General features: G+C 35.1%; 2 protein-coding genes across 3 annotated transcripts; both read left to right on the top strand.

Moving 5' to 3' along the window:
* Positions 1 to 1,614: 1,614 nt before the first annotated feature.
* Positions 1,615 to 12,736, top strand: LOC120259103 (protein ENHANCED DISEASE RESISTANCE 2-like). Of its 2 annotated transcripts, none has more exons than XM_039266637.1 (22): positions 1,615 to 2,583; positions 2,714 to 2,788; positions 3,769 to 3,822; positions 4,377 to 4,442; positions 4,805 to 4,911; positions 5,605 to 5,669; positions 5,763 to 5,879; positions 6,012 to 6,052; positions 6,129 to 6,229; positions 6,311 to 6,406; positions 6,978 to 7,042; positions 7,118 to 7,207; positions 7,290 to 7,445; positions 8,440 to 8,675; positions 8,750 to 8,789; positions 8,880 to 9,034; positions 9,118 to 9,219; positions 9,646 to 9,690; positions 10,309 to 10,449; positions 10,590 to 10,685; positions 10,807 to 10,908; positions 12,171 to 12,736. In XM_039266637.1, exons 1-22 carry the CDS (start codon positions 2,446 to 2,448, stop codon positions 12,291 to 12,293), a joined length of 2,211 nt encoding a protein of 736 aa, XP_039122571.1. In that variant the 5' UTR covers positions 1,615 to 2,445; the 3' UTR covers positions 12,294 to 12,736. The 2 variants fall into 2 exon arrangements, with proteins under 2 accessions (XP_039122571.1, XP_039122572.1); XM_039266638.1 differs by having other exon boundaries at positions 2,446 to 2,583; positions 7,118 to 7,189.
* Positions 12,737 to 13,308: 572 nt separating this feature from the next.
* Positions 13,309 to 25,119, top strand: LOC120258243. Its single transcript, XM_039265599.1, has 7 exons — positions 13,309 to 14,063; positions 16,122 to 16,214; positions 16,361 to 16,414; positions 16,513 to 16,594; positions 17,119 to 17,733; positions 20,154 to 20,803; positions 24,183 to 25,119. Exons 1-7 carry the CDS (start codon positions 13,469 to 13,471, stop codon positions 24,797 to 24,799), a joined length of 2,706 nt encoding a protein of 901 aa, XP_039121533.1. The 5' UTR covers positions 13,309 to 13,468; the 3' UTR covers positions 24,800 to 25,119.
* The last annotated feature ends 439 nt before the right edge of the window (positions 25,120 to 25,558 follow it).

Below are 25,558 nucleotides of genomic sequence, written 5' to 3'. Positions count from 1 at the left end.
AAATGACTAATAGTTTAAATTCAACTAGATAAAGTGATAAACATATCTTGCAATCAATTAAATAAATTCCGCTGATTTTATAATCAAAACTTTCATATGCAGACCTTTTAATGGTTGAATTTTTTTAAATTTTTTTATAAATATAAGTAAGCTACGTGTTAGAGTATGCGTGGATTTTTTAAATTCAAATAAATGGATAAGTATTTGGAAATTTATGGACTATAATTATTAAAAAAAAATTAATGGGTAACTGTGCAGACTGATATATTGCATAGAAATATCCACCACAAGCATGTTGATATGCCAACGATAATTTAGTCTATTGACATCGGTTCCTTGCATAAGGTGTTTGTCTCGAATGTCGAACGTGGCTTTCCGAGTTCGATTTCCATCTCGCGTAAGGTGAGGTTACGGTTCGGTGATGAGCGCGGCTCCCCCAATATCATGTTTCTGGGTTCCGGCGCTTATCATGTTTCTACAAGCATGTTGATGTTGATGGACAATTTGAGGTGGCAAAAATTTTTTTGGATGTATTTTTATTTAATTGTATACTAAACTAATTTTGTTTATATCTCTGTTGTATATTTTCCTAAAAAACTTATTTTAATATTTATTTTTTTTATGGATGTCCGTCCTGTGGTCTAACATCTAATAAATATATTTATTTATTATTTAGTTCTAAAGTCTCCTTCGCAATGTCTACTAGGGGTGGACATGGGCCCATGAGTCGGGTCATGGGCTGAGACTCAAAAATCTACCCATATATTCGAGTCTGGTCGGGGCCGTGTTCGACAAGTGTTTTGATCCAAACCCGACCCATTTGATTGTCATTAGGCCGGGGCCCAGCTAACCCGACCCAAAAAAATAAATAATTTTTTTATGAAATAATTGAAAATAACTAAATAAAACTACTACTACAACCCCTAAAATTTTTTTCAAACATTTAAAAAAATACAACATAAAGTATTATAAATGTTTACTTTTTCAAGATATTACTATTATATATATAATTATATATATTATAAATAATATATGATATATATATTATTTATTTATTCGGGTCGGGTACGGGTCAGGGTCGGGGTCAAAAGTCATCCGACCCAGACCCAGTCGAAATTAATCAGCTAAAACATTTGAGCCCCAACCCGGGTTTTTAGTACACTTTCTAAACCCGTGCCCTAGTATTTTTGAGGCTGGGTTCGGGCCAGCCCATGGGTCGCCCGGCCCATGTCCACCCCTAATGTCTACAAAGACAACTCATCTAGAAAAATACATTCAGCATCCTCGAAGAAAGGGGCAATTAATAACTTCCAAAAAATGACAAATAATTTTAAAGTTTTCAAGGGGGTGAAAAGCAAAAATATCCCCAATCCAAACCGCGAATTTCAAAGCAACGGGGCCGGCTTTCATCTCTCCGTTCACGAATCTCCAAATAAAAAATCTCACCAATCCAACGGTCACGATCAAATCATCATGCCAACTGGAGGGCATCCACGTAATAAAGACGCAATAACGATGGCATTTATATATCAGAGAATGCATCGAGATCCACGCCGCACTCCTCCTTCGACGTCACTCCCTGATCCGGGCGTCATCCAGAGCTTCTCTTTCTTCTTCTCTGACCCTCCCGCCACTCCCCGGTCAGCGACGACCTAATTGCTTTATTTTATTTATTTATTAAATTCTAATATTGCTTGCTGGCAAAAAAAGAGAAATAAAAATAGAGTGAAAAAGTTTGAAAGAAATACGGCCGAAACTTCCACGCGATCTCTCTTCCTCTCGGTCGTCTTCCCCGGCGATCGAGCTTGCTACTCGATCGGCATCCTCAGGCGAGGAGCGCGCGATCGTTTGGGGCGACGGTCTCGGTGTAGCATTTAAGGAGGGATCTGGGTTGGTTTTGATATGTGATTTTTGGGTGTTTGGTTGAATCTGGAGTTCTTGGGAGTAACGGAGTTCTAGGGTTTTGATCTTGTTACTTGTTAGTGTTTTCTTGCTCCGATTGGGGTTGGCTTGTTGGTTGTTGTGGGAATTCTGGTGAAATTGGACGGATTGGTTTACCAGGTTGCTGCGGGTGGCTTTGACTCTCTTGGGATTGTAGAATTTCGGAAAAATCGATGGGGTTTATTGATCGTCTAGGGTTGGAGAAGTGATTCATTTTTTTTTTCTCGGAGGTGTCGAAACCCTGGGGTTCTTTGTCGTGCTCGGATTAGGGTGTGGTTTTTTGAATTTGTGGATATTGGTGAAATCGGAGGATCTGGTGACCTTTTCTTGGTGGAAAGCTGCTTCAGATCTTAGGTTTTCTTAGTTTGTTGCTTGAATTGTTTGGTTTGATCATCTCGTCTCTGAATTTGGGAGGACTTTACCGAATTCGGGAGGCACCTCGCCTCTTTCTCTCCCCGGGGTTTTTTTAAGGTTCAAGTGGTAGGGAGAAGAGCTTAAGGATCGATGTCGAAGGTGGAGTACGAGGGATGGATGGTCCGCTATGGAAGGAGGAAGATCGGCAGATCATTTATACACATGCGGTACTTCGTCCTCGAGACCCGGCTTCTGGCTTATTACAAGAGAAAGCCTCAGGACAACGTGGTGAGAAGATCGCTTCTGATTCCCATGTCACTCCTTCTGATTCTCATGTTTCTCCTGTTTTTATATTTAGTACATGAATATCGAAACTAGTAATCACTTTGTTTTTCCTCAATTTTTTGAATTTATACAGGTTCCAATAAAAACTCTTCTTATAGATGGAAACTGCAGGGTGGAGGATAGAGGGCTTAAAACCCATCATGGGCATGTAAGTTTTTCTGTTCTTGTTTATTTCAAGTTGCTTCAGTTTGTACTTTTGTGCTGAGCTATGCTTATATTAATGCACCAACAATTGTTCCTTCTTGAGTTTGGAGGTCTAGAAACAGTGTACTTAGTTCTACAATTTTAAAATGGTGATTAATAGGTTTTGAAATATTATCATGCTTCTCATTGGATTAGTTGATGTTTCTGTGTGGTCCTATGTTGTTGTTACTACCTTGTTGTCTAAATTTCTGAAGCAACAACCTTGGTTGTGATTTTGAGGATTTCAATGGTATTACACATTATATGACAATACTGAACTTTCATCGGCGGTAACCTATGGCATCCAAGCTGACTGTTGATTTGGCATCTAGGAGAAATTCTTCTTGAATTATGGCTTTTTGATCATCCTTAAAATTCATTAGATTCACTCTAGTCCAATTATCAGTGATTATTTTTTTATTCTGGTTATTATTTTGGTTGGAAGTGTCCTATCCGTCTTGTGAGCAAAATTATTTGTTAAGTTTCTTCTTGCTGATTCACTGAGGAGAAATGTCAGTGATAAACTCTGGGTAACATTCTTTCATGTGCTTCAATTCTTTTTTGTAATAAACTCTGTTTGCCAATGTAGAACACTAGAACTTTCTGTTGGATATATATCACTTCTTTGTAAGATCCATCTGAGTGGATGGGACTGTGAAATGTGTGCAAGTGCTTAACACATCATTCATGGTGTTTTGGATGGAGTTTCTTGATCACTCGTGGATCTCTTTTTATTTTAAGCTAATATATATACATATTTGTTGTTCTGTTGATTTGTGATTTTCACTTGGAGGGTAGGTATCAATATTATTTTGTTTTTAACATATTGCAAATGCAGGTTTTAAGTGCAACATGTTCTGTCTGTAGTTTGTTAAGGCTTAGTTACTCATGTTTCTGTCACTTTTTGTAATTTATAATGGTTTTTTTCTTCTTCTTTTGTATCAGATGGTCTATGTTCTCTGTGTTTACAACAAAAAAGAAAAATATCACAGAATCACGGTATGCAAGAAATTTTTTTGTCTCTTGCTTTATAATTACTTTCTTCTTTTGCCTTATAAGAATTGGGATTTGTGTGCTTGTTATCTAGATGATGCTATTGTGCATTTGTTTATCACATTTTCTCCAGGAAGGTGTGTTACAGTGTTAGTGTTTCTTTTTTGTGATACCTGTGGCATTTTTCATTCACTTGAGTCATCACTCATATAATTGAAATTATTTTGATGAAGGCTATGGAATTTGGTTGTATTATCTGAAATTCAAATGTTCAGACATTATTTCTTCTTTCATAAGGGAAGACCTCAGTGAATTAACTTAAAATTATAAGGATTTGTCTCCTGTATGAGATCACAAAGGACAAATGTTGGATTTCCCAAACTAGATTGTAGGAAATGATACCGCCTCAGGTAATTATAAAAGAACTCCCCTTCTCTTTGTTATCTATGGACTGCTTCGCATTTTAGATTGTTGCCTTAAGCCTTAGGGTTATTTTTTCAATTTCCTGCTGATTATTATTGTCTTATAGCACGCCTTTTATTGGTTCTCTCTTGATCCAGATGGCAGCATTCAACATTCAGGAGGCCCTGATGTGGAAAGAGAAGATTGAGTTTGTTATTGATCAGGTGCAGTATGTGAAGTAAATTATTTTCTTGGTTCGATACTTATTTAAAAGGAAAAATCCACATGCTATACTTACATGTCCACAAGATATTTTTAGAATGAAGAGTCTTTGGGGACTCAATTGCCAATGTCAACATGTTAACTTATTGCTAGAGAGTATCTAAATTAGTGCATTTTGATACTTGGCCTTTTGTAGGTAAATTTGCTCTTTTGCTGAGACAATACCACTCTATTCAATATCATTCCCTCATGCTGCGTACTGATTGGATTTCATAAACTATTGCAAATTTTTGTTGACACAATTATGCCATTGGCAAGGGAAAGTGTGTTGACTGAAATACTGATTTTCCTTAGTTTAATGCAGCATCAAGGTTCAATGAGTGTTAATGGCAATAAGATCTACACTCCAATTGATTACAAATCCAGCATGGAGAATGGAAGAAATGCTTCCTCTTCTGATCGGGATAGTCAGTAAGTCACATTCTTATGCACTTTTTGGAAACATTTTTTTAATATGGTTAGTTAATGCGTTTAGAACTGATGCCTAGAATACAATTTTAATTTTATTTGTTGTTAGTCTGACTTGAAATCAGGGCTAAAAGTTGGATTATAGAGTTTTAAGAATTTAACTTAAATTGATGCAGTTACTGTTTTATGCATCTATGTGGCTATGGCTTATTTATCTTTTTTGTGCGGTTGAGAGAATCTTATTTACTTGCATAATCTTGTCTCGGAGTTCAAAAACGACATGTGCTAGGATATGATGTTGGCACATTTTCTTATTTGACCTGGATGAATTTCTTGTGAAAGCCCTTTTAGATATCAGAAATTTCTGATCTTTCCATACAACTAAGGAAACTGATGCTCATGTTATACTCTGTTGCCCCTCCCACTTCCATTTTTAGGCATGCTAATATTTGACTATCAGAAATTTCTTTGATGTGACTGTATATATCATAGCCTACCTAAGTATGCTATATACAAAAGACATTTGGGTACCATTGAGAATGGCATGAAATGGAATTGATGTGCATGGGCGTTCATCTTGTAGTTTTTGGTTGCAAACCTTAAATTCTGATTAAGAGAGGCATAGCAAGTTTGCTCTCCTTCATCCATATTATGCCTGACTATCAACTTTTCTTAACCCTGCTATTTTCAATGCAGGTGTAGCCCTGAAGATGAAGAAGAGAGCCATCACACTTTAGCACGCCGGAAAACCATAGGAAATGGTCAGTATGCCATTATGTTCATATTTGCCAGTTTATTAGCTATTTGATTTTGGTCTGCCATTTTCAATAGTGGCTGTCACTTTCTTTTTACAGGCCCACCTGAATCTTTACTTGACTGGACTCGGGAAGTTGATTCTGGATTGTCAAATCAGAACAACTCTGATCAAGTATTCTCTAGAAAGCATTGGCGCCTAGTCAGATGTCAAAATGGCAATAGCTCTTTTCCATGTTTCTCTTATCTCTGTGATCCATGACATATGAGTTTTTGACTTGATTTTTTGATGTATTATTGATATTTGTTTTTTTATTTTGCTAATTTTGTATATTTATTTTGCATTGTAGGACTCCGCATTTTTGAGGAGCTTCTAGAAGTTGATTACCTTGTGTGTAGGATTTCTTTGCATGTAAAATGCATTTCTAAAAGCTTTGATGCAAGTTATCTTTCTTTTTGCCATGCAGCCAAGGAGCTGTAGTAGAGCAATGAAAGCAGTAGGTGTAGTGGATGCCACATGTGAGTCGATCTTTGAGCTAGTTATGAGTATGGATGGAACGCGTTTTGAGTAAGTAGTTCCTGAGGCGAGTCCACCATTTCTGTTCATTGTATTTCAAGTTCTACTTTCCAATCCTACATTGCATTGCAGGTGGGATTGCAGTTTCCAATATGGTAGTTTAGTGGAGGAGGTGGATGGGCACACTGCAATATTGTATCATAGATTGCAGCTAGACTGGTTTCCAATGTAATGTTCTATGAGTAATTTTTCTTAGTGGTTGCTATTTTTTTTTATCATTGCAATTGATGGTGATGTTTATGTTCTGTACTCTTTTGCTTGCTCTTTGGCTTGTCTTACTTCAGAATTAAAGGGTGACACACTTCTCTCTCACTTTCTTTTTGTATACACACAGAAGATTGGGAGGAAAGGGTATTGTTGGCCTTTAGCACCACCATTTTAAAATTTAAACCTTCCCCAAATATTAAACATGATAATAATTTATGAAGATGCATATGTTTGGTAAATGCTTTACAGTAGTACATTGTACCTTATTGAATGAGCATATGAATTTTGTTCATCAGAAACTTATATCACTATTCTTCTGAAGATTTAGTAACCATATAGAACACTTTTTCATGTCCTCTTGTTCCATTCTTCCATTAATTACTGTGACATGGAGTCTCTGTCATCCAATGTGTTGTGCTGATATCAAAATAGATTTTTTCTCATGGAAATGCAAAATATTAATCTTAAGTCTTGTTTTAGCTTTGGCGTTCTGAAATAAAAAGATGGCTAACCCACTTACCTATTGTTGCAGGGTTGTATGGCCCCGTGATCTTTGTTATGTGCGCTATTGGCGGCGTAATGATGATGGAAGTTATGGTGAGTGGCATAGGTTTTTTCCCCTCCATTGGTTCTGTTTACTTACTAATTTTCTTGTATGTTGTCATTGTGCAGTTGTCTTATTCCAATCCAGGGAGCATCCAAATTGTCACCCACAACCTGGTTTTGTGAGAGCTCATGTTGAGAGTACCTCTCGCATTTCACGTGCTTGTTTTCTTCAAGTTACACATTCCTAGAAGAATTAGTCATCTTTTAATACCATCAATATCCTGTTTTATTACTTTAGGTGGCGGGTTCAATATATCTCCCCTTAAACCTCGAAATGGAAGACCTAGGGCACAAGTGCAACACCTTATGCAAATCGATCTGAAAGGATGGGGTGTGGGCTACTTCCCATCATTTCAGCAACATTGTTTACTTCAGATGTTAAACAGCGTTGCGGGTATTTTCTCAATCTTTATTAATTTTTGTGCCATTATCTTGATTTTCTGTTATAATTTTGTAAATTTGGCTTTCCTTCTATTTCTGGATGATTGTTTTTTTTTCTTTTATGCTGTTTGTTTATATTAATGTAAGCAGGAGAATATTTGCTGACAGATCCTGAGATTCTCTCTATAATAATATCTTAATCTTGGATCAGTACAAAAAAGAAATTTATTGCTTTGGTGTGCACCTTATACTGTCAAGCATTGGAACTGGTTCTTCGGAAATATTTGTTTGGGCACCAGGGGAATTTTATGAAAAACCTTTTCAGACTCATCATTATGTGAAAAATAAGTGTTAAATTTGTGTACTGCTTTATTAAAAGTAGCATACAAAGCAGAACTATTAGATCTGCAGTATCTATATTTGCCATGTACTGCTCTAACCTGGCTGAGAGCATTAAGTTCACTACTTTTTTATTTACTGCCTATCATGTTCTCTCAAACAAATGCGAAGAATATTGCATTATCTGCACAACTGGTTGAAAGGCAAGACTGGCAAGCCAGTAAGTTGTCAATGTGAAGGGAGCTTGAGGGGGATGGGTGTGCTAGGATGAACATGCTGCTCTTCTTTGCAGGGGGAAATGTAGTGGATTTAAGTTACTATGTAAGATGTAAATGAACCCTAATCAGAATGAAAGTTGTGGAAAACTCAAAATTATTGCCGATATTTTGATGCAAGAAATGAAGTTTGACAAGCATATAATTTAACTTCTGAGATCAAAATGGATGGGACATATTAAAAAATTGTATTTTTTTAAAGGGCTGGCCCTAATAGTTTTCATATGGTCAATTTTTATTGTTAGTGATGCCTTTTTTTTTTTGACAAAAGAGCTGTGAAAAACCAGCTGAATACATAAGAATCAAAAAGAACACAGAAACAACTATTGTTAGTGATGCTTGCTATAATAGGTATTTCTTTATTTGACGATGTTTATTTTTGCTGTATGGAAGGGCTGCGTGAATGGTTTGCTCAAACAGATGACATGCGCAAAGTTCCTAGGATTCCAATGATGGTTAATATGACTTCTGAATCTGTTTCTTCTAAGAAGGACCATAGAACTCAAGATAATTCCATGCGTGCTGGTCCATCATTGGATCAAATGCATGCAACTAGCAGACATTCTACCATGTTGGATGAAGAGTCTGAAGAGGATGAAGATTTTCAAATTCCTGAGCCTGAACAAGAGGTCTGTATAAGGTTCAATTCTTGTACATAACTGAGTTGTAGTCTCTCTGAGCAAAACTGTTGTACCAATTACAGGCATACTCGGCGAAACTTGAAAATGATGTTAAAAGGACAGGTACATGATATGCCTTATCTTACTCCACTCATAATTATATTTGTCAACTGGAATTCAACTTTATTCCCAATTGTCTTTGCTCTGTTGAAGTTGCGGAAGATGAGCCGTCAGATCAAATTGATTTTTCCTGCTTCTCTGGAAATCTAAGACGGGATGATCGTGATACTAGTCGTGATTGTTGGAGAATTTCTGATGGCAACAACTTCCGAGTGCGCAGTAAACATTTCTCATATGATAAAACTAAGGTATCATATTCTTTGATAGACATTCTTTTGTTGTTTATGAAGTTTCCAAGATAAGTCTACCAACGTTAATGTTGGAATTGCAGATCCCTGCTGGAAAGCATCTTATGGAGCTTGTGGCTGTTGATTGGTTCAAGGATGTGAAACGAATGGACCATGTTGCAAGGCGACAAGGTTGTGCAGTCAAGGTAATTATCTCATTTGCCTGTGATAAAGTGATTTATATCTTCGCTTTGCTTTGCTTTTGTTGTGGCATGATTTAATTTTAATGGAACTTCGTTGTTGGTATCTTTAAAATATTAACATTTAGCTTGAGAACTAGTTGCATAATAATTATATTGACAAGATGTTGTTGAATGCTTTTTGTTTAACCCAAATTAACTTTCAACTAGTCTTGGTGAATTACATTAATCATGATTGTGATCTTTTCTTGCCCAAAATTGTAAATTATATATTCTTTTCAAGTTTCCATCTTTAAGATTGTGAATGAAATTCAATATTTTCATGCTAATGTTACATGCATCATCAGTACATGTGGCAATTGTTATACTAGTATCTAATTTATTTTGCTTTGAGTTATCTTCTAAGTGGAGCTTTTGTTTGCACTAATTTAGGTTGCTTCTGAGAAGGGGTTATTCTCACTAGCCATAAATGTGCAAGTAAGTCTTAACCTGGATTTTGCCAGTTGGATAATGTTTTTTTTCTTTTCATGAATTTGCTTACTTCTAGTCCTCGACAGCTTATCATTTCTCTTTTAGTTTGCAAATGTTATTCTGGTTGAGAAAAGTCCATACTGCCAGGGATACCCTCACATAGGATTAAAGTGCTTCATAGCATGATGTGTTATTTACGCTCTTTGTGCTGATTAGTGTGTTCAGTGATGAATTTTCCATGGTATTGCCCATCATGATAAAATGCAGTTCATTCAATGGTATCCTATTTGCTTCTGCCAAAATATCACAATCAATTATGCAGTTGTGTCTTTTGAACATATTCCTATGTATGTGCTCATCATAGATCATATGTCTTTCACTTCCTCATCATTCAATCATGTGCTGAATAAAATAGAATCTCAATGAAAAAGTGTCAAGTGTTCTTGAAATGATTGCATCCAGTTCAGAGATGGAATTTGTTGCTTACATCTTAAAATGCTTTATCAAATTTGTTATGGCTCTTATTAACACCGTGCACCACAATGCTAGCTGTCTTTAAATATGTTTCCGCCATCGAGTTGTTTATACAGAGGAAATAGACATAATAACTTAACATTATTGCAGGTTCCAGGTTCTACCCATTACAGCATGGTTTTTTACTTTGTGACAAAACAACTGGTGCCTGGATCTTTATTGCAGCGCTTTGTTGATGGTGATGATGAGTTTCGCAACAGTAGGTTCAAGCTCATCCCATCTGTTCCCAAGGTCATCATCCCCATATTGATGCTATTGTTCACCCCTTTGATTGCTTTGTTTTTTCCCCATGGTGTCCGATTGCCAATAGCATTGTAATGGTTTTTTAGTCTGTATTGATACATTTTACTAACTTGAAACTAAATATTCAGGGTTCTTGGATTGTGCGCCAAAGTGTTGGTAGCACTCCTTGTTTACTGGGCAAAGCTGTGGATTGTACTTATATTCGTGGTCCAAAGTACTTAGAAGTAAGAATACTCCTTGCTTATAGATTATATTACCAAGAATGCTGTTTGTTCTTTTTCTCATGTAAATGCTGATAGCTCAATAGAACTGAACTTTTGCCTAATAGAGCTTACATTTGGGCAGATTGATGTTGATATCGGTTCTTCTACTGTGGCAAATGGGGTTTTGGGGCTTGTGTGTGGTGTAATCACAACATTGGTTGTGGACATGGCTTTTCTTGTACAGGTATTTACAGTGGCTAACTTAGATCATGCTTATTACTTTATATATATATGTAGAACATTCATTTTTGGGACCATAGGCACTGATTTATTACTCTTTTCTTTGAAGTTGCTGATTTCTTGCTTCTTTAAAGCTCTCCATTTTAGGTTCTATTTCCCTGGCATACCAGGCTATTGTTTACTAGTTTTGGTCTTACTACAAGTAATGACAGTAGTAAACTACTCGCATTTGATAGTTTTCTCTGTAAGACAGAAACATAGAGCAGAAGACTTTTTTAGTTGTATGCTGGTGCTGGAGATAGATGGTGAAAGTAACTGGAAGTGAATTCACCAAAATAACCACCTACTGATTTATTAATTGGAAAAATGGGTTACCATAATAACCACCTGCTGATTTAATTGAGTTTGAAAAAATGGGTTTACCATATGCATGATAAATTATTATTGCAGAAGAGTTTATTTTGTCAATCTAGGTGCAGAAGTACATCTAGTGAACAAGCAGATTGGATTAACAATGTCTGTATGGACATGTGAATTGGGTGAGAACAAACCCATGTTATCACATAAGCGTGTAACTATGCAATGCCTAACCTGATTAGGTTCTCTTGTTAGCAGTGGATTGTTTTGACTGGGCTTCTTTTCAGAAACAATGTGATGTGCTATTTCAGCGCACTGTTACATTGACTTTACCCTGACCGTGGAAGATCTTCATTCCTCTCTCTTCTCTATACTTCAACCCCTGCTCCTGCAAGTCTCTGTTTTTTTTTGTGTGTGTATTGGAATTAGATGAGCATAATTTCCTTGTTTACTGAATTCGTGACTTCCAACCTAGTTTAATCCAAATATTTTTCTATTCTAAGAGTTTTTCTAATGGGAATATACTATAAAATACTGATAATTTGACTTGGTATATTACTTGATTTTTTTATTTTTATTTTTTTTTTTTTGACAAAATATTACTTGATATATGGTTGCATAAATGGGGATTATGGAGTTTTATTCTTAAGAACCATTAATGATGTCTCAATTCTTACATTGTTAATCCAAACCACTTGCGCATTAAATGGACTTCTGCACCAAGAGTGACAACATAAAATTTTTCTACATTAATTTGAAGTGTATATAGTAACCCATTTTTCCTACTGAATTAAATTAGTAGGTAGTTATTTTGTCAAACTTGTTTCTGATTATTATGTTGCATGAAAGCTTTGCCAACCAATTCTTCTGGTCCAATGCTTTTTGTTTGTTTATTTGTTTATTTTGTAGGCGAACACATTCGATGAGCTCCCAGAGCGGCTTATTGGTGCTGTCCGGGTTTCGCATGTTGAGCTATCATCTGCAGTGGTTCCAGTGCTTGAACCTAGCCCGTCAGCTGATTCAATGGGATGATTTGTAACATCAGCCGGTTTGGTGCAAAATTCTTTACCTTCTTAGCCTTGAACCATTCACAAACATCGAAAGCAACAAATTTTTACAGTATATCACCAGAAACAACAGAGCAATCCATTATAGAATCAATGGAAGCAACACAGCAATCAAAGTTACTCCCCCATTAGCTCCTCAACCATTGTAACAGAGAGCTGCTTGTGCGAGTTTGAATAAGTTGTTCCTAGGGGAAGAAAGAAGCTCAGGGCTCTCTTGTACTACTGCCAATAACTTAATTTGCGTCAGGTTAACATTGTTTATTTTTGTGTTTGTCTATTGTACGTCTAGAGTCTAGTCCATGGTTTACCATTCTATGCTATTCTCATGCTGTGGCTGGCAAATACTTGTATTCTATACTCATAGAATCATCCCATAGGACTGAGTGGAAGGAGGTATCAGATGCGTGAGATTTCAGAGTTACAATTACAAATCCTTATAAACTACCATACTTTATCTACTACAAAGCCATTCGTCCAGTACTCAGCATCACATGGGTCATGGCAATGCTCAAACCACCGTTTGTTTCAATCCCATGGCTGGCATTGAAGATTAAATACTAACTCTTTTCTAACAGTTTAGCCATTTAAAAGTTAGAATGCTATGCAACGAATGTTCCTATTCCTTCCCTCTCACTGCAATTCCACAATATGCACAAAGATTGGTGTTATATTCCCTCCCAGTTTGATTGGCCAAAGTATTCTAGTTCCACGCAAAAGTAGTTCTTTCCTCATAAGGCCCCGCTGTACCGTGAACTTTGCCTTAAGAGAGAGATAAGCATCCTCTTTGCTGAGTAAACCAAAAAAAAATAAATTTCATTATTATTATCTTTACTAAAAGGTTAGTTTCCCATCGTTTTTTTTTTTAATAAATTAATAATTTATCTATTTAAAGAAAAAGCCTCCTCATCAGAGATGATAAAGAACAGATTCCTCCCCTCTGGCCTCTACTCTATACTCTTCCAATATATTTGGAGAGAACTGTTTGTTTGTTTTGGTAGACAAAGACACAATCCATTTCCCCATCAAATCCCAGCCGTTTTTCTGCTGCTCTTGCAGGTACAGCAACCACCAGCCTTGTTCCTCCCTACATTTCATTGTGATCACACATACTAAGTTACTAACAGTGGCCAACCAAAAGCAATGTCTGATCAATCCGATGTCATAGTAGACAATCTGGAGATGCTCACCCAAAAGCAACAACCATATTCTAGCGGCGAACCATCACAACAGGAACATCAACAAAAACAACAACAAAAACTAGTTGCAGGTTGGGATGCCAACAAGAACAGCACACTCCTTGTGGTAGCCACGCTGATCACAACGCTCACATATCAAATCGGATGCAACCCACCTGGTGGATTCTGGCAAGAGAGCGGTAAAGACAAGAACGGCAAAGAACACGAGGCGGGAGCCCCCATCATGCGTGACTTATACCCGGAGAGGTACTGGCTCTTCATGACTGCTGCCTGGGTTGGCTTCGGTGACTCCATGTTGCTCACCCTCTGGCTTCTCGGCAACGCACCCGTGAGCTCACGCCGTGTGCGCTGGTCCTTCATCGTTGCCTACTCCAGTCTCCAACTCACCTACATCTCCGCCATGTTTGGAACCTCACTCATTATTGACTTGGCCACTTGGGCTGGTGTTATGATTTTCTTGACTTTCGTTGTTGGACTTGAGAAAGAAGGTCAAAAGTACATGCTGCACAACTCACCTTGCTGTGAAAAGCTCTGGCATTGAGTAGCGTACGTGAGAGCAATAGATCTGGATCGCCGAGCGTAGATTGGTTTCTTCTTCTTGTTGTTGTGATTTTTTTCCTTTAAAGTTGTTTAATTAATTAATTTTACTGTGATTTATTCTCTGTAGTCTGAACTTCCTTGTTTTTCAAGTTTAATTTAAATTGTTTGTCTTTGTCTGTCTTTTATTACAAAGAAAGAAAAAAAGAAAAAACATTAGTATGTTTTCATCTCTGTTTTAACTTAATGGTAAAGGGTTTAAATCATATCAGTGGATTATCTATATTTTTAAAGAAATATATATATATATATATATATATACATATATTTGTTTGTACTTTGCTTGATAAATGGAGTAAGTCTCTGACATGGTAGGTAGTGGGGATGATTTGGATTTAAATAATCGGAGTTTCTCGATTTTATTCTCTACGAATTTATATATATATATATATATATATATATTGGTAATATGATGATGTTTGAGATCAGCTGGTAGAACACTGGACCTTTAAATTTTTTATTTTATTCATTGGGATTCTGTTATTGTGGTAATTTTAAAGGTTGTATTTTAAGAATGACAACATTTTTTTTATACAATAAATAGAGTGCGATTCATTAAAAATTAAAGGAATAGGTACAAGAATTTACTATTGTTTTTATATGTTTTTATTAATGTTTTTTAATAAATTTTCTTATAGATTTTATTGATTAAAATTTCTATTATTTTAATAGTTGTTTGTTGGGAATGCTAATTCAATTACAAATTTGGATGGAAAAAAAGGTGAAATACTATAAGACCAAAAAAGCAAAATTTTATTCTAGAAATATCATTTAACTAGTAACTAAAGAAGCATCTCTGATTTTCATCAATTATAAAAAGTCAATATGTCATTAGCAAGTGAAATGCCGACCCATCTTTACATTAAATTGCTTGCAAATGAAACTTTAAAAGAGTAATATATTGCATTTTAAAATTATTTTCAGTTTTTTTCCAAAAAAAAACTTGTTTTCAATCTTTGGAATGGTCCTGATCAAGGTCTAAGAGGATAAGGTTGATTGCCTGGAAAAGAATTTGTAGACCCTGTAGCATGGGTGGTTGGGGAATCCTTGATCTCCAGGTTTTCAACAAAGCCTTGCTAGGAAAGTGGTGGTGGAAATTCACCACCAAGCCGGCCTCTTGTTGGACCAAAATTGTCAATGTCAACTACGCGATAAGAGAATCACATGGTATTTTATTTCATCACCCACCAAGAAATAAATCTTTTCTTCTGTGCTGGAATTAATGCCATTCTACCCTCCTTTCGATTATGCATAACCAAATCAATTGGAAATGGAGAAAACACTCTATTTTGGTTTGATAAATGGCTTGAGGGTCAATCTCCAAAAGATCGTTGGACATCACTTTTTTTGGACTGCACTTCTCCTTGGATTACTCTAAGACAATTTATTCATATACTTAATTCCCAATGTAATCCATTCAGAACAGCCTCCGTTGATGACTTTTTCTTACTAATGAATATTATTCTGGACTGTGCAAATGATCAAGATGACTCTTATACCAGGTCTCTAGATAAAAATGGAATCTTCTATATCAAATTCACAGTCAACTTTACTCCAAATTTTGGAAAAGACAAAAATCCCCTAACAAAATAAATTTATTCTGTTGCGCTTGCTTGGAAAAACAAAAATTCTTACTCTCGAGAACCTATTCAAAAAAGGTGTTGCAATCCAAATGCCACTGACACATGTATTATATGTCATAATAATACGAAAAAGTGGACCACCTCTTCATCGATTGTTCTTTCTCGGATAGAATTTGGTCTTTTTTTACTATGTGTTATTTGATATTGTTACTCTTCCATCCTCTGTTCTACAATATCTGGACCATTTGGATCCCTCCTTGAATACTACTACTAGGATTCTTTGGGATCTCTGCACTAGAGCCATTTTCTGGAATATCTAGCTGTAACGCAACAATCGTATTTTGAACCAAAAATATTCATCCATTACTTCTACACTTTATAAGATAGCTGATATGCTTATTTCTTGGATATTTGCAGACTTGGAGTCTTTTCAGCAGGAATCATCTGATGCCGCTCAGAAGATCAAGCGTTCCCTCAACTTCCTGAGTTCTAGATCCACCGATCCCATAGGTGATATGACGTACACCACAGACCGAGAGTAATCTGCTTCTTTTGTTGCTGGACAGGTTTGTGTCTTCAGATGATTGACTTCGCCAGCTCAGCTCATTATCTTACCCCTCTTTTTCATTAGTTTTTTTATCCAATACTGTTTACAGATATCCTCATTCATGATGAGGATATCAGTTTTATTATTGTTGTTTTTCTATTCGGTTATTTTCATTTGTACTTGGTACTCTCTATTCTCTTATCTTTCTTAATAAATTCGTGATTTATTCAATTTAAAAAACTCCATGCTGATTCTGGCCAGAGATGGGAAACAACTTGTACCCTCGAGTTTTAAGTGGCTCTTCGTCACCGCCGCCTAAGTTGGGTTTCTCAGCAAGGCTCCCGTGAGCTCACCTTTATTGAACTCACTTTTTAATATTGACTTGGCCACTTGAGTTGATGTTTTGGTATTTTTGTCTTTATCGTTAGCCACCACATGCTCATTCTACACGTCACCTTGCTTCTGAACACGTCACCTTTCTATCTTTCCATCAACTTGTTGTTATTAAATATATATTACAATCATTGTTAAATAAAGAAACTTCATGGAATAATTCCCATTTCATTGACTGTGCTAATCCACTTACTTGTCTCTAGCTAGCTAGAACCAATTGCATGTCCCCATTCCATGCATTTGGACTATATATTTCAGTTTTATTTCTCCTACAATATATTATTAAAACCAAACTAGCACACCCTAAACTTTTGATCTTTCCATGGAGAAGCTAAAGTTCAAGTGATTAATCAAAATGGACACACTCATGATTCTTCCCAAGCACCTTCCTGGCCTCCTGTATTCTCACACTTCACTCTAATATTTCCTCTTATATATATCAACGTACCCCTCCCAACCATGCATATATCCCCAAAGCATAACAATCATGTCTCAAACATCCGATCAAACCACAATTGTCATCTCCCCCCAAAACTCACCCCTTCCATCCCAAGATCAACATCAACAACAACAACAACAACAACAAAGGCAGCAGCTGCAGCAGAAACAGCAGCACATTGGGTGGGAGGGCAACAAGAGCGGCACTCTCCTAGTGGTGGCCACTCTCATCACCACCCTCACCTACCAGATCGGATCCAACCCACCGGGTGGGTTTTGGCAAGATGACAACAATGGGCATGAAGCTGGCTCGCCCATCATGCGTGACAAGCACCGCGTAAGGTACTGGCTCTTCATGACTGGCGCCTGGGTTGGCTTCATTGATTCCATGCTGCTTACCCTCTGGCTCCTCCTCGGCATGCCTGTGAGCTCCTGCCGAGTGCGCTGGTCCTTCCTCATCGCTTACTCGAGTCTTCAACTCACGTACGTCACTGCAGTGTATAGTACCCCTCTCGTCTTCGACTTGATCACTTGGGTTGTTATCGTTTTCATTCTCGCTATTGGGATTGGAAGGCGTGAGTTGAATTGGTTGGGATTTAAGTGCTTGTTTTTCTTTACTGAGCCAACGGTATTGGTTAATCCTTCTGCCTAGCTGTTGCTGCTGCTGCTGCTGGTTTTTAATTGTTGTTGGGCTTTTAGGCCATGTGGGGATTAGTTTTTATTTCTGTGGAAGTTGAAGAACGTGTGAAAGAAGCGCTTCTTTTTGAGTTAAGTATATTTTATATTTTGATTTGTTAATGCAGAAATATTTTTATATTTATAAAATTATTTAAATATATATTTTTAGAAATATCTTTTCATAAGTAAATTATTAAATTAGACATTGATTAAATTATAATAATATCTCAATTAAAATTTATTTATGACATGTTAGAATTATTATTGATAATAATAATAATAATAATAATAATAATAATAATGTTTTTTCTTTGTTTATGTATTTAATTATTGATATGTGGTGGGTGTTTGTTAAATTTTTTGTATTGAATTGAATTTAGTGGTTTGCCCATTAAATAAGTAGTATTGGTTTTTTTCTTAAATAAATCAATGAATTATCTATTTTATTTAAAAAAATAAATATAATGGATATAAATATTAGCCATCACTCACAATTCATGCAGAAGACTTGAATGGTAGGAGTCGCTACACTTTATCCTTTCTCAGTTTATTATTTTTTTATTTTTTTATTTTTAAAGGGTATTTAATTAATTTGTGGTATGTGTCAAATTATTTTCTTCGATTTATTTCTTGTTTGTTAATTATAAATGTTTATTGAATTTAAATATTAGTCTCAACTCTGTGTAGGGAAGACTTGAGTTAACAAAACGGAATCTTTTGATATATCACAATTGGGATCAAGCAGAATATGTAACCATCTTGTGAGTTGTGAATGTTATAGGGTGGATGAGGCTCTTGTGACTTTTGCTCTTGTTCTTTTATATATATATATATATATATAATTTTATTCATGTTTTTCTTTTTAAGAAATACGATGATGTTCGATTTACTCAGTAGATATTTCAAAAGTGACGCACGCTATTTTGTTGTTTTGATATGTCTTTGTTGGTGTTTTTAATAAGTTTGCTTTTAGATTTTATTTTTTTATTTTTATGATTTTGAATAAAGTGGGCAAACCACAAATTCATTAAGAACTTTTTAGATTTTATTGATTAAAGTTTTTAATAGTTACGCATTTTTAAGACAGCAACATAGAAAATTCCACTAAATAACATATAGTTAAAAAAAAATAACACTTCAAAATATTCACCAAAATTTGAATTTAGTTAATAAAATAATCAAAATGTATACCATGATGAGAACACTATTTCCTTGTAGAATCTATCACTAGCTCTCCTGTTTTCAGATAGCCTCATTTAAAAGTTCAACACTAAAATTTTAAAAAATATTTTAATAATTCAAATTAAATGAGCATTTAACTAATATATATATATATATATATATATATATATCAAAGATGCTCCAAATTATTTCTCATTAATTATCTTCTCCATAACAATAACATCAATATCTCACCTTGACAAGTATAAAACATGTTAAGAATTATAATTTTTTAAATAAAATAAAAACAAAATTTGAAAAACAAAAAAATGAAATACTATAAGACCAAAATTGTTGAAATATCAATAATTTAACAAGTAACTAAAGAAGTATGTCTTATTTTCATCAATTATAAAGAGTCAATATACCATTAGCAAGTGAAAATGCGGACCCATCTTTACATTAAAGTGCATGCAAATGAAGCTTTAAAAGAGTAATATAATGCATTTTTAAATTGTTTTCAATGTTTTTTTTAAAAGAGAAATATATTGCATTTTTAAATTGTTTTAAATTTTTTTTTTTTAAAAAAAAACTTGAACTACAAAACTCCTGATTATGGCGAGAGATTGGAAAGAACTTGTACCTCGAGTTTTAAGTGGCTCTTCGTGACCGCCGCCTAAGTTGGGTTTCTTAGCAAGGCGCCCGTGAGCTCACCTTTATTGAACATCATTCTTTAATATTATTGACTTGGCCACTTGAGTTGATGTTTTGCTATTTTTGTGTTTGTTCTTAGCCACCACATGCACATTCTACACGTCACCTTGCTTCCGAAAGCTTTGGGTAGCTAATTTTTCACATACCTTTCTTTCTTTTCATCAACTTTTTGTTATTAAATATATATTACAATCATTAATAAATAAAGAAACTTCATGGAATAACCCATTTCATTGACTTTGCTGAGTCACTTGCTTGTCTCTAGCTGGAACCAATTGCATGTCTCCCATTCATGCATTTGGACTATATATATTTCAGTTTTATTTCTCCTACAATATATTATTAAAATCAAACTAGCACACCCTAAATTTTTGATATTTCATGGAGAAGCTAAACTTCAAGTGATTAATCAAAATGGACACACTCATGATTCTTCCCAAGCACCTTCCTAGCCTCCTGTATTCTCACACTTCACTCTAATATTGTTCCTCTTATATATACATATATATATAATCAACCTACCCCTCCCAAACCATGCATATATATCCCCAAAGCATAACAATCATGTCTCAAACATCCGATCAAACCACAATTGTCATCTCCCACCAAAACTCACCTCGTCCATCCCAAGATCAACAACAACAACAACAACAACAACAACAACAAAAACATGAAGGGCAGCAGCAGCAGCAGCAGCACATTGGGTGGGAGGGCAACAAGAGCAGCACTCTCCTAGTGGTGGCCACTCTCATCACCACCCTCACCTACCAGATCGGCTCTAACCCTCCGGGTGGGTTTTGGCAAGATGACAACAATGGGCATGAAGCTGGCTCGCCCATCATGCGTGACAAGCACCGCGTTAGGTACTGGCTCTTCATGACTGGCGCCTGGGTTGGCTTCATTGACTCCATGCTTCTTACTCTCTGGCTCCTCATCGGCATGCCTGTGAGCTCTTGCCGAGTGCGCTGGTCCTTTCTCATCGCTTACTCGAGTCTTCAACTCACGTACATCACTGCCGTGCATGGTACCCCTCTTATCTTCGACTTGATCACTTGGGCTGTTATCGTTTTCATTCTCGCTATTGGGATTGGAAAGCGTGAGATGAATTGGTTGGGAATCTTGGGATGCAAGTGCTTGTTTTTCTTTACCGAGCCATCGAGCATTAATGGTTAATCCTTCTGCCTAGTTGTTGCTGCTGCTGCTACTTTGTTTTTTTAAAAAAAATTTGTTGTTGAGTTTTTAGGTCATGTTTGGAGTAGCTCTTCAAAATTTAAGTTCAGTGGAAGAACTTCTCAACAAAGTGCTTCTCTGCCTGACGGAGTAAAGAGTACATTACTACGCATGTTGGTCCAGTGAGGGCACTCCCGCCTCACTGCTTTTTGATATGTTTCGATTGTTCTTTCGCTTTGTACCACTTCGTGGATCTCTTTGCTTTTTTTTTATTCCCTGCACTAATATACGCGGTTTATCCACCTTTTCAAAAAGTGCTTCTCTAAATTAAATACATGTTATTTTCAGAAGAAAAAAAAAATTCTAAAATAATTGTCATTTTACAATATTAAAGTAATATTTTTTTTTTTCCAATTTTACTCATCTTTAATTTCTTAAGTCATATAAATGAAGAGAGAAATATTTATAGTCCCAAAAAATACATGGTTTTAAAAGAGGAATAGTTTAGTAATGTGGTTGTTTTTTATGTTAAAATTTAAATAATTTAATACTATCCTTAATTCTTGTGTACCATCTTTAAACGACATGTATTTAGGAACAGAGAGAGAGTAACCGAATCTTACGGACTAATAAACTTAATTATTTCGCAAAATTTTATAAAAACTTAGTTATCTTTCCAAAATTACCCTAATTTATATCTTCACATTTATTTCTCATATTTAATTCCAAGAAGAGAATTGAATAAAGTGTTATGGGTAATTTTAGAAAAAAAATAATAAATGCTTATTGATGTTAGAGAATGACAGATAAAAAATAACATGGATTTGTGACAGATAAAAAGGAACGGATGGAGGATTTTATATTTTGATATGTTAATGTAGAAGTATTATTATATTTGTGAAATTGTTTGAATATATATTTTAAAAAAAAAATTTAAATAGCAAATTACTAAATTAGGCATTCATTGAATTATAATAATATCCCAATTATTATGCGTTTAAGACATATTATAATTATTGTTGATAATAATAATAATAATAATAATAATAATAATAATTTGTTGTCTTTCTTTGTTTATGTGTTTAATTATTGATATGTTGTGCGTGTTTGTTAAAATTTTTGTATTGCACTGAATTTAGTGGGTTTTCCAATTAAATAAATGGTGTTGGGTTTAATTTTTTTTAAAAACAATCAATGAATTATCTATTTTATTTAAAAAAATAATAAATTTAGTGATTTATTCATTAAAATTAAGTGGTAGTGTTTTTTTTATAAATTTATTAAATTATTCACATTATTTTTAAAAAAATAAATTTAGTGAATTTAAATATTAGTCTTAACTCACAATACATGCAGAATACTTGAATGGTAGGAGTCGCTACACTTTATCCTTTCTCAGTTGTGTTTTCGAAATGTTCTATGAAAGGGTTAAATTTTTTTCTTGAATTTATTTCTAGTTTGTTGATTATAAATGTTTATTGGATTTAAATATTAGTTTGTCTAGGAGAAGACTTGATTTAACAAAACGGAGTTTTTTTAGATATATATTTTTTTAAGGATAAAAATATATGAACCAACCACAATTAGGATCAAGGAGAATAGGGTCTTTTTACTAAAAGTAGTCTTATTTTTATTGTTTAACCAAATGGCCCTAGAATTATTTTAATTATCAAAACTGACTATCCCATTGGGTGACCATCGATCAGCATCGATTTTTCAAAACACATGGATCGAGATAGGGCTGACTAAAAATAGCCTATTATGATTATTAGTATTATCATGATTTTATTTTAACCAAATGGCTAATTATGATCAAAATGCTGAGTGACTTGATCGAATCGCTAAAGTATTTTTAAATAAAAAATCATGATTTTTTACATTTTAATCTCTGAATTATTTTATAATCAACAAGTTGACTTATTTTTGGGTTTTTTTTAATTTATTAGTGTTTTAAAATTTATTAAACTTTTAGATAATTTTTTAAAAAATATATAAGTGTGTTTTTTTTATATTTAAATTCTTTATTTGTTTTATAATTAATAAATTATTTTTTCCGTTGATTATTTATTTAACCTAAATTTTGTTTAAAAAATTATATAAATTTTTTAATTTATTAAAAAATTAATTTTAATGAATATATTTGAATATGAAAACACAAAAAGACTTATAATTTATTTTTTAATTAAATCATGAAATCAATAATAACTTTTAAAATTATTTGAAGTTAATACTAAAGTGGATGTTGATGATGAGGTGGTTTGTGGTATTACTTGCAAATCTCATCAAAGTGGAGATTGTTGATTGGGCGCTTAACCAAGATGACTCATTTTGCATTTTCAACCCCATATTATTTTATTTAGGTTGATTTGCTATTTTACTTATTTGTGAGCTCATTGACCAACTTTTGGAATAACTTAGGGAGATTTTATGAAACTTTTTCCCTTGTTTTTCCCCTCTGTATATGTAAATTGTTCATTATTGAAGATAGAAGGGTTTTCTTGCTGTTTTGTGGATGTAGGTTTGATTCAAAACCGAATCACGTTAAATTCCTATGTTCTTGTGCATTTTTCATTTTCGTTCTCTATTTTAGCATATTCTCTGTTTGTTTTTCCACAACAAGCATATCTTATTTTCATCAATTATGAAGAGTCAATAGACCATTAGCAAGTGAAATGCTGACTCATCTTTACATAAATTGCAAATGAAACTTTTAAAGAGAAGTTTATTGCATTTTTAAATTGTTTCCATTATTTTTTAAAAAAATTTGGACCAACAAAAGTCGACATTGAGATTCTGGCAAGAGAGCGGAAAGAAGTTGTACTCCGAGTTTTGTCACCGCGGCTTGTGTTGGTTTCTCAACGATGTGGCCGTGAACTCACCAACATCTTCGTCATATTTGGAATCGAACCTCACTTTTTATTGACTTAGCCACTTTGGGTTGATCTTAGTCTTTTTAATTTTCTTATCTTTTCTTCTTGGCCTTCATAAGCGCGTTCTACATCAGTCACCTTGCTTCTGTAAATGTAGCTAATTTTACATATACCTTTCTTGCTTTAATTTTTTTTTTTAATTTATATTACAATCATTGATAAATCAAGAAACTTCCTGGAATAATTCCCATTGCATTGACCGTGCTGACTGCCTAGTCACTTACTTGCCTCTAGAACCAATTCTCCCCATTCATTAATTTTGACTATATTTCAGTTCCATTAATTCTGCTACAACATTAGAACCAAACTACCACCCGGAACTATATTGATCTTTCATGGAAGTTAAACCTCAAGCGAAAAATCAAAATGGACACGCTCATGCTCATGCTTCTTCCAAGCAGCTTCCTACCCTCCCGTACATTCACACTTCAAAATCACCCTAACAAGTCAACCCCACTCTTATATTCCTCTTATATATATATATATATATATATATCAACATACCCCTCCCAACCATACCCCAAAACATAACAACCATTATGTCTCAAACAACCGATCAAACCACAGTTGACATCTCCCCCAAAAACTCACCTCTTCCATCACAAGATCAACAACATCAACAACAGCAACAACAACAAGCAGAAGAGCAGCAGCAGAGACAACACCACCGTGGCTGGGAGGGCAACGAGAGCAGCACTCTCCTAGTGGTGGCCACTCTCATCACCGCCCTCACCTACCAGATAGGCTCTAACCCTCCAGGTGGGTTTTGGCAAGATGACAATGGCCATGAAGCCGGAGCTCCCATCATGCGTGACAAGCACCGCAAGAGGTACTGGCTCTTCATGACTGCCGCCTGGGTTGGCTTCGGTGACTCCATGTTGCTCACCCTCTGGCTCCTCACCGGTGCGCCCGTTAGATCACGTCGAGTGCGCTGGTCCTTCGTTGTTGCTTACTCGAGCCTTCAACTCACGTACATCACTGCCATGCATGGGACCTCTCTTGTCATGGACTTGCTCACTTGGGACTGGGATCATGTTCGTTTTGTTTCTTGTTATTGGGATTGAGAAGCGTGAGAGGAATAAGTTGGGATTGAGGTGCTTGTCTTTCTTTACCGAGCGCCCATTGGTTAATCCTTCTGCCTAGTTCTTGTTGCTGTTGTTGTTGTTGCTGTTGCTGTTGTTGTTGTTGTTGTTGGGCTTTTCCTTTCTTCTTCTTCTTCTGAATTCTTTTTTCCTCATTTTGTGTAGGTGTTTAATTAATGATATGTGGTGAGCGTTTGCAATTGTTAATTATTTTTATTGAATTTATTTGGATTTAAATACTAGTCTTGACTCAGGTTTGGGGAAGACTTGGTATTTAATTAATTGGAGTCCTTCACTTGTACTTTCTCCATTATATGTTTTTTCTGAGTTTTTTTTGGAATTTTCTTTGAAAAGGTTTTTAATTAATTTGTGGTGAGTGTGTGTAAAATTTTTTTTCTTGAATTTGTTTCTAGTTTGTTAAATATGCCAATGACCATTTGGTCTATTAGCATCGGATTCTTTACAGAGGGTGTTCATCTCGAGTGTCGAGCGTGGTTCCCCGAGTTCAATCTCTATCTCACGCAAAGTGAAGGTACGATTCGGTGGTGAGCTTTTCTCCCCACGTGTTTATCTCGGTTTCGCTGTCGCCTTTCTCAAAAAGTTTGTTAAATATAAATGCTCATTGGATTTAAATATTATTATGTGACTTGGTCTGTGAGAAGACTCATTAATACTATTCTCTGACTTGGTCTGTGAGAAGACTCGTTTTAACCAAACGGTGTCTTTTGATATATATATATA

The sequence above is a fragment of the Dioscorea cayenensis genome, chromosome 4, assembly GCF_009730915.1.
Source record: "Dioscorea cayenensis subsp. rotundata cultivar TDr96_F1 chromosome 4, TDr96_F1_v2_PseudoChromosome.rev07_lg8_w22 25.fasta, whole genome shotgun sequence".
Lineage (NCBI taxonomy): Eukaryota > Viridiplantae > Streptophyta > Magnoliopsida > Dioscoreales > Dioscoreaceae > Dioscorea > Dioscorea cayenensis.
This window is presented reverse-complemented; position numbering and strand designations above follow the sequence as displayed.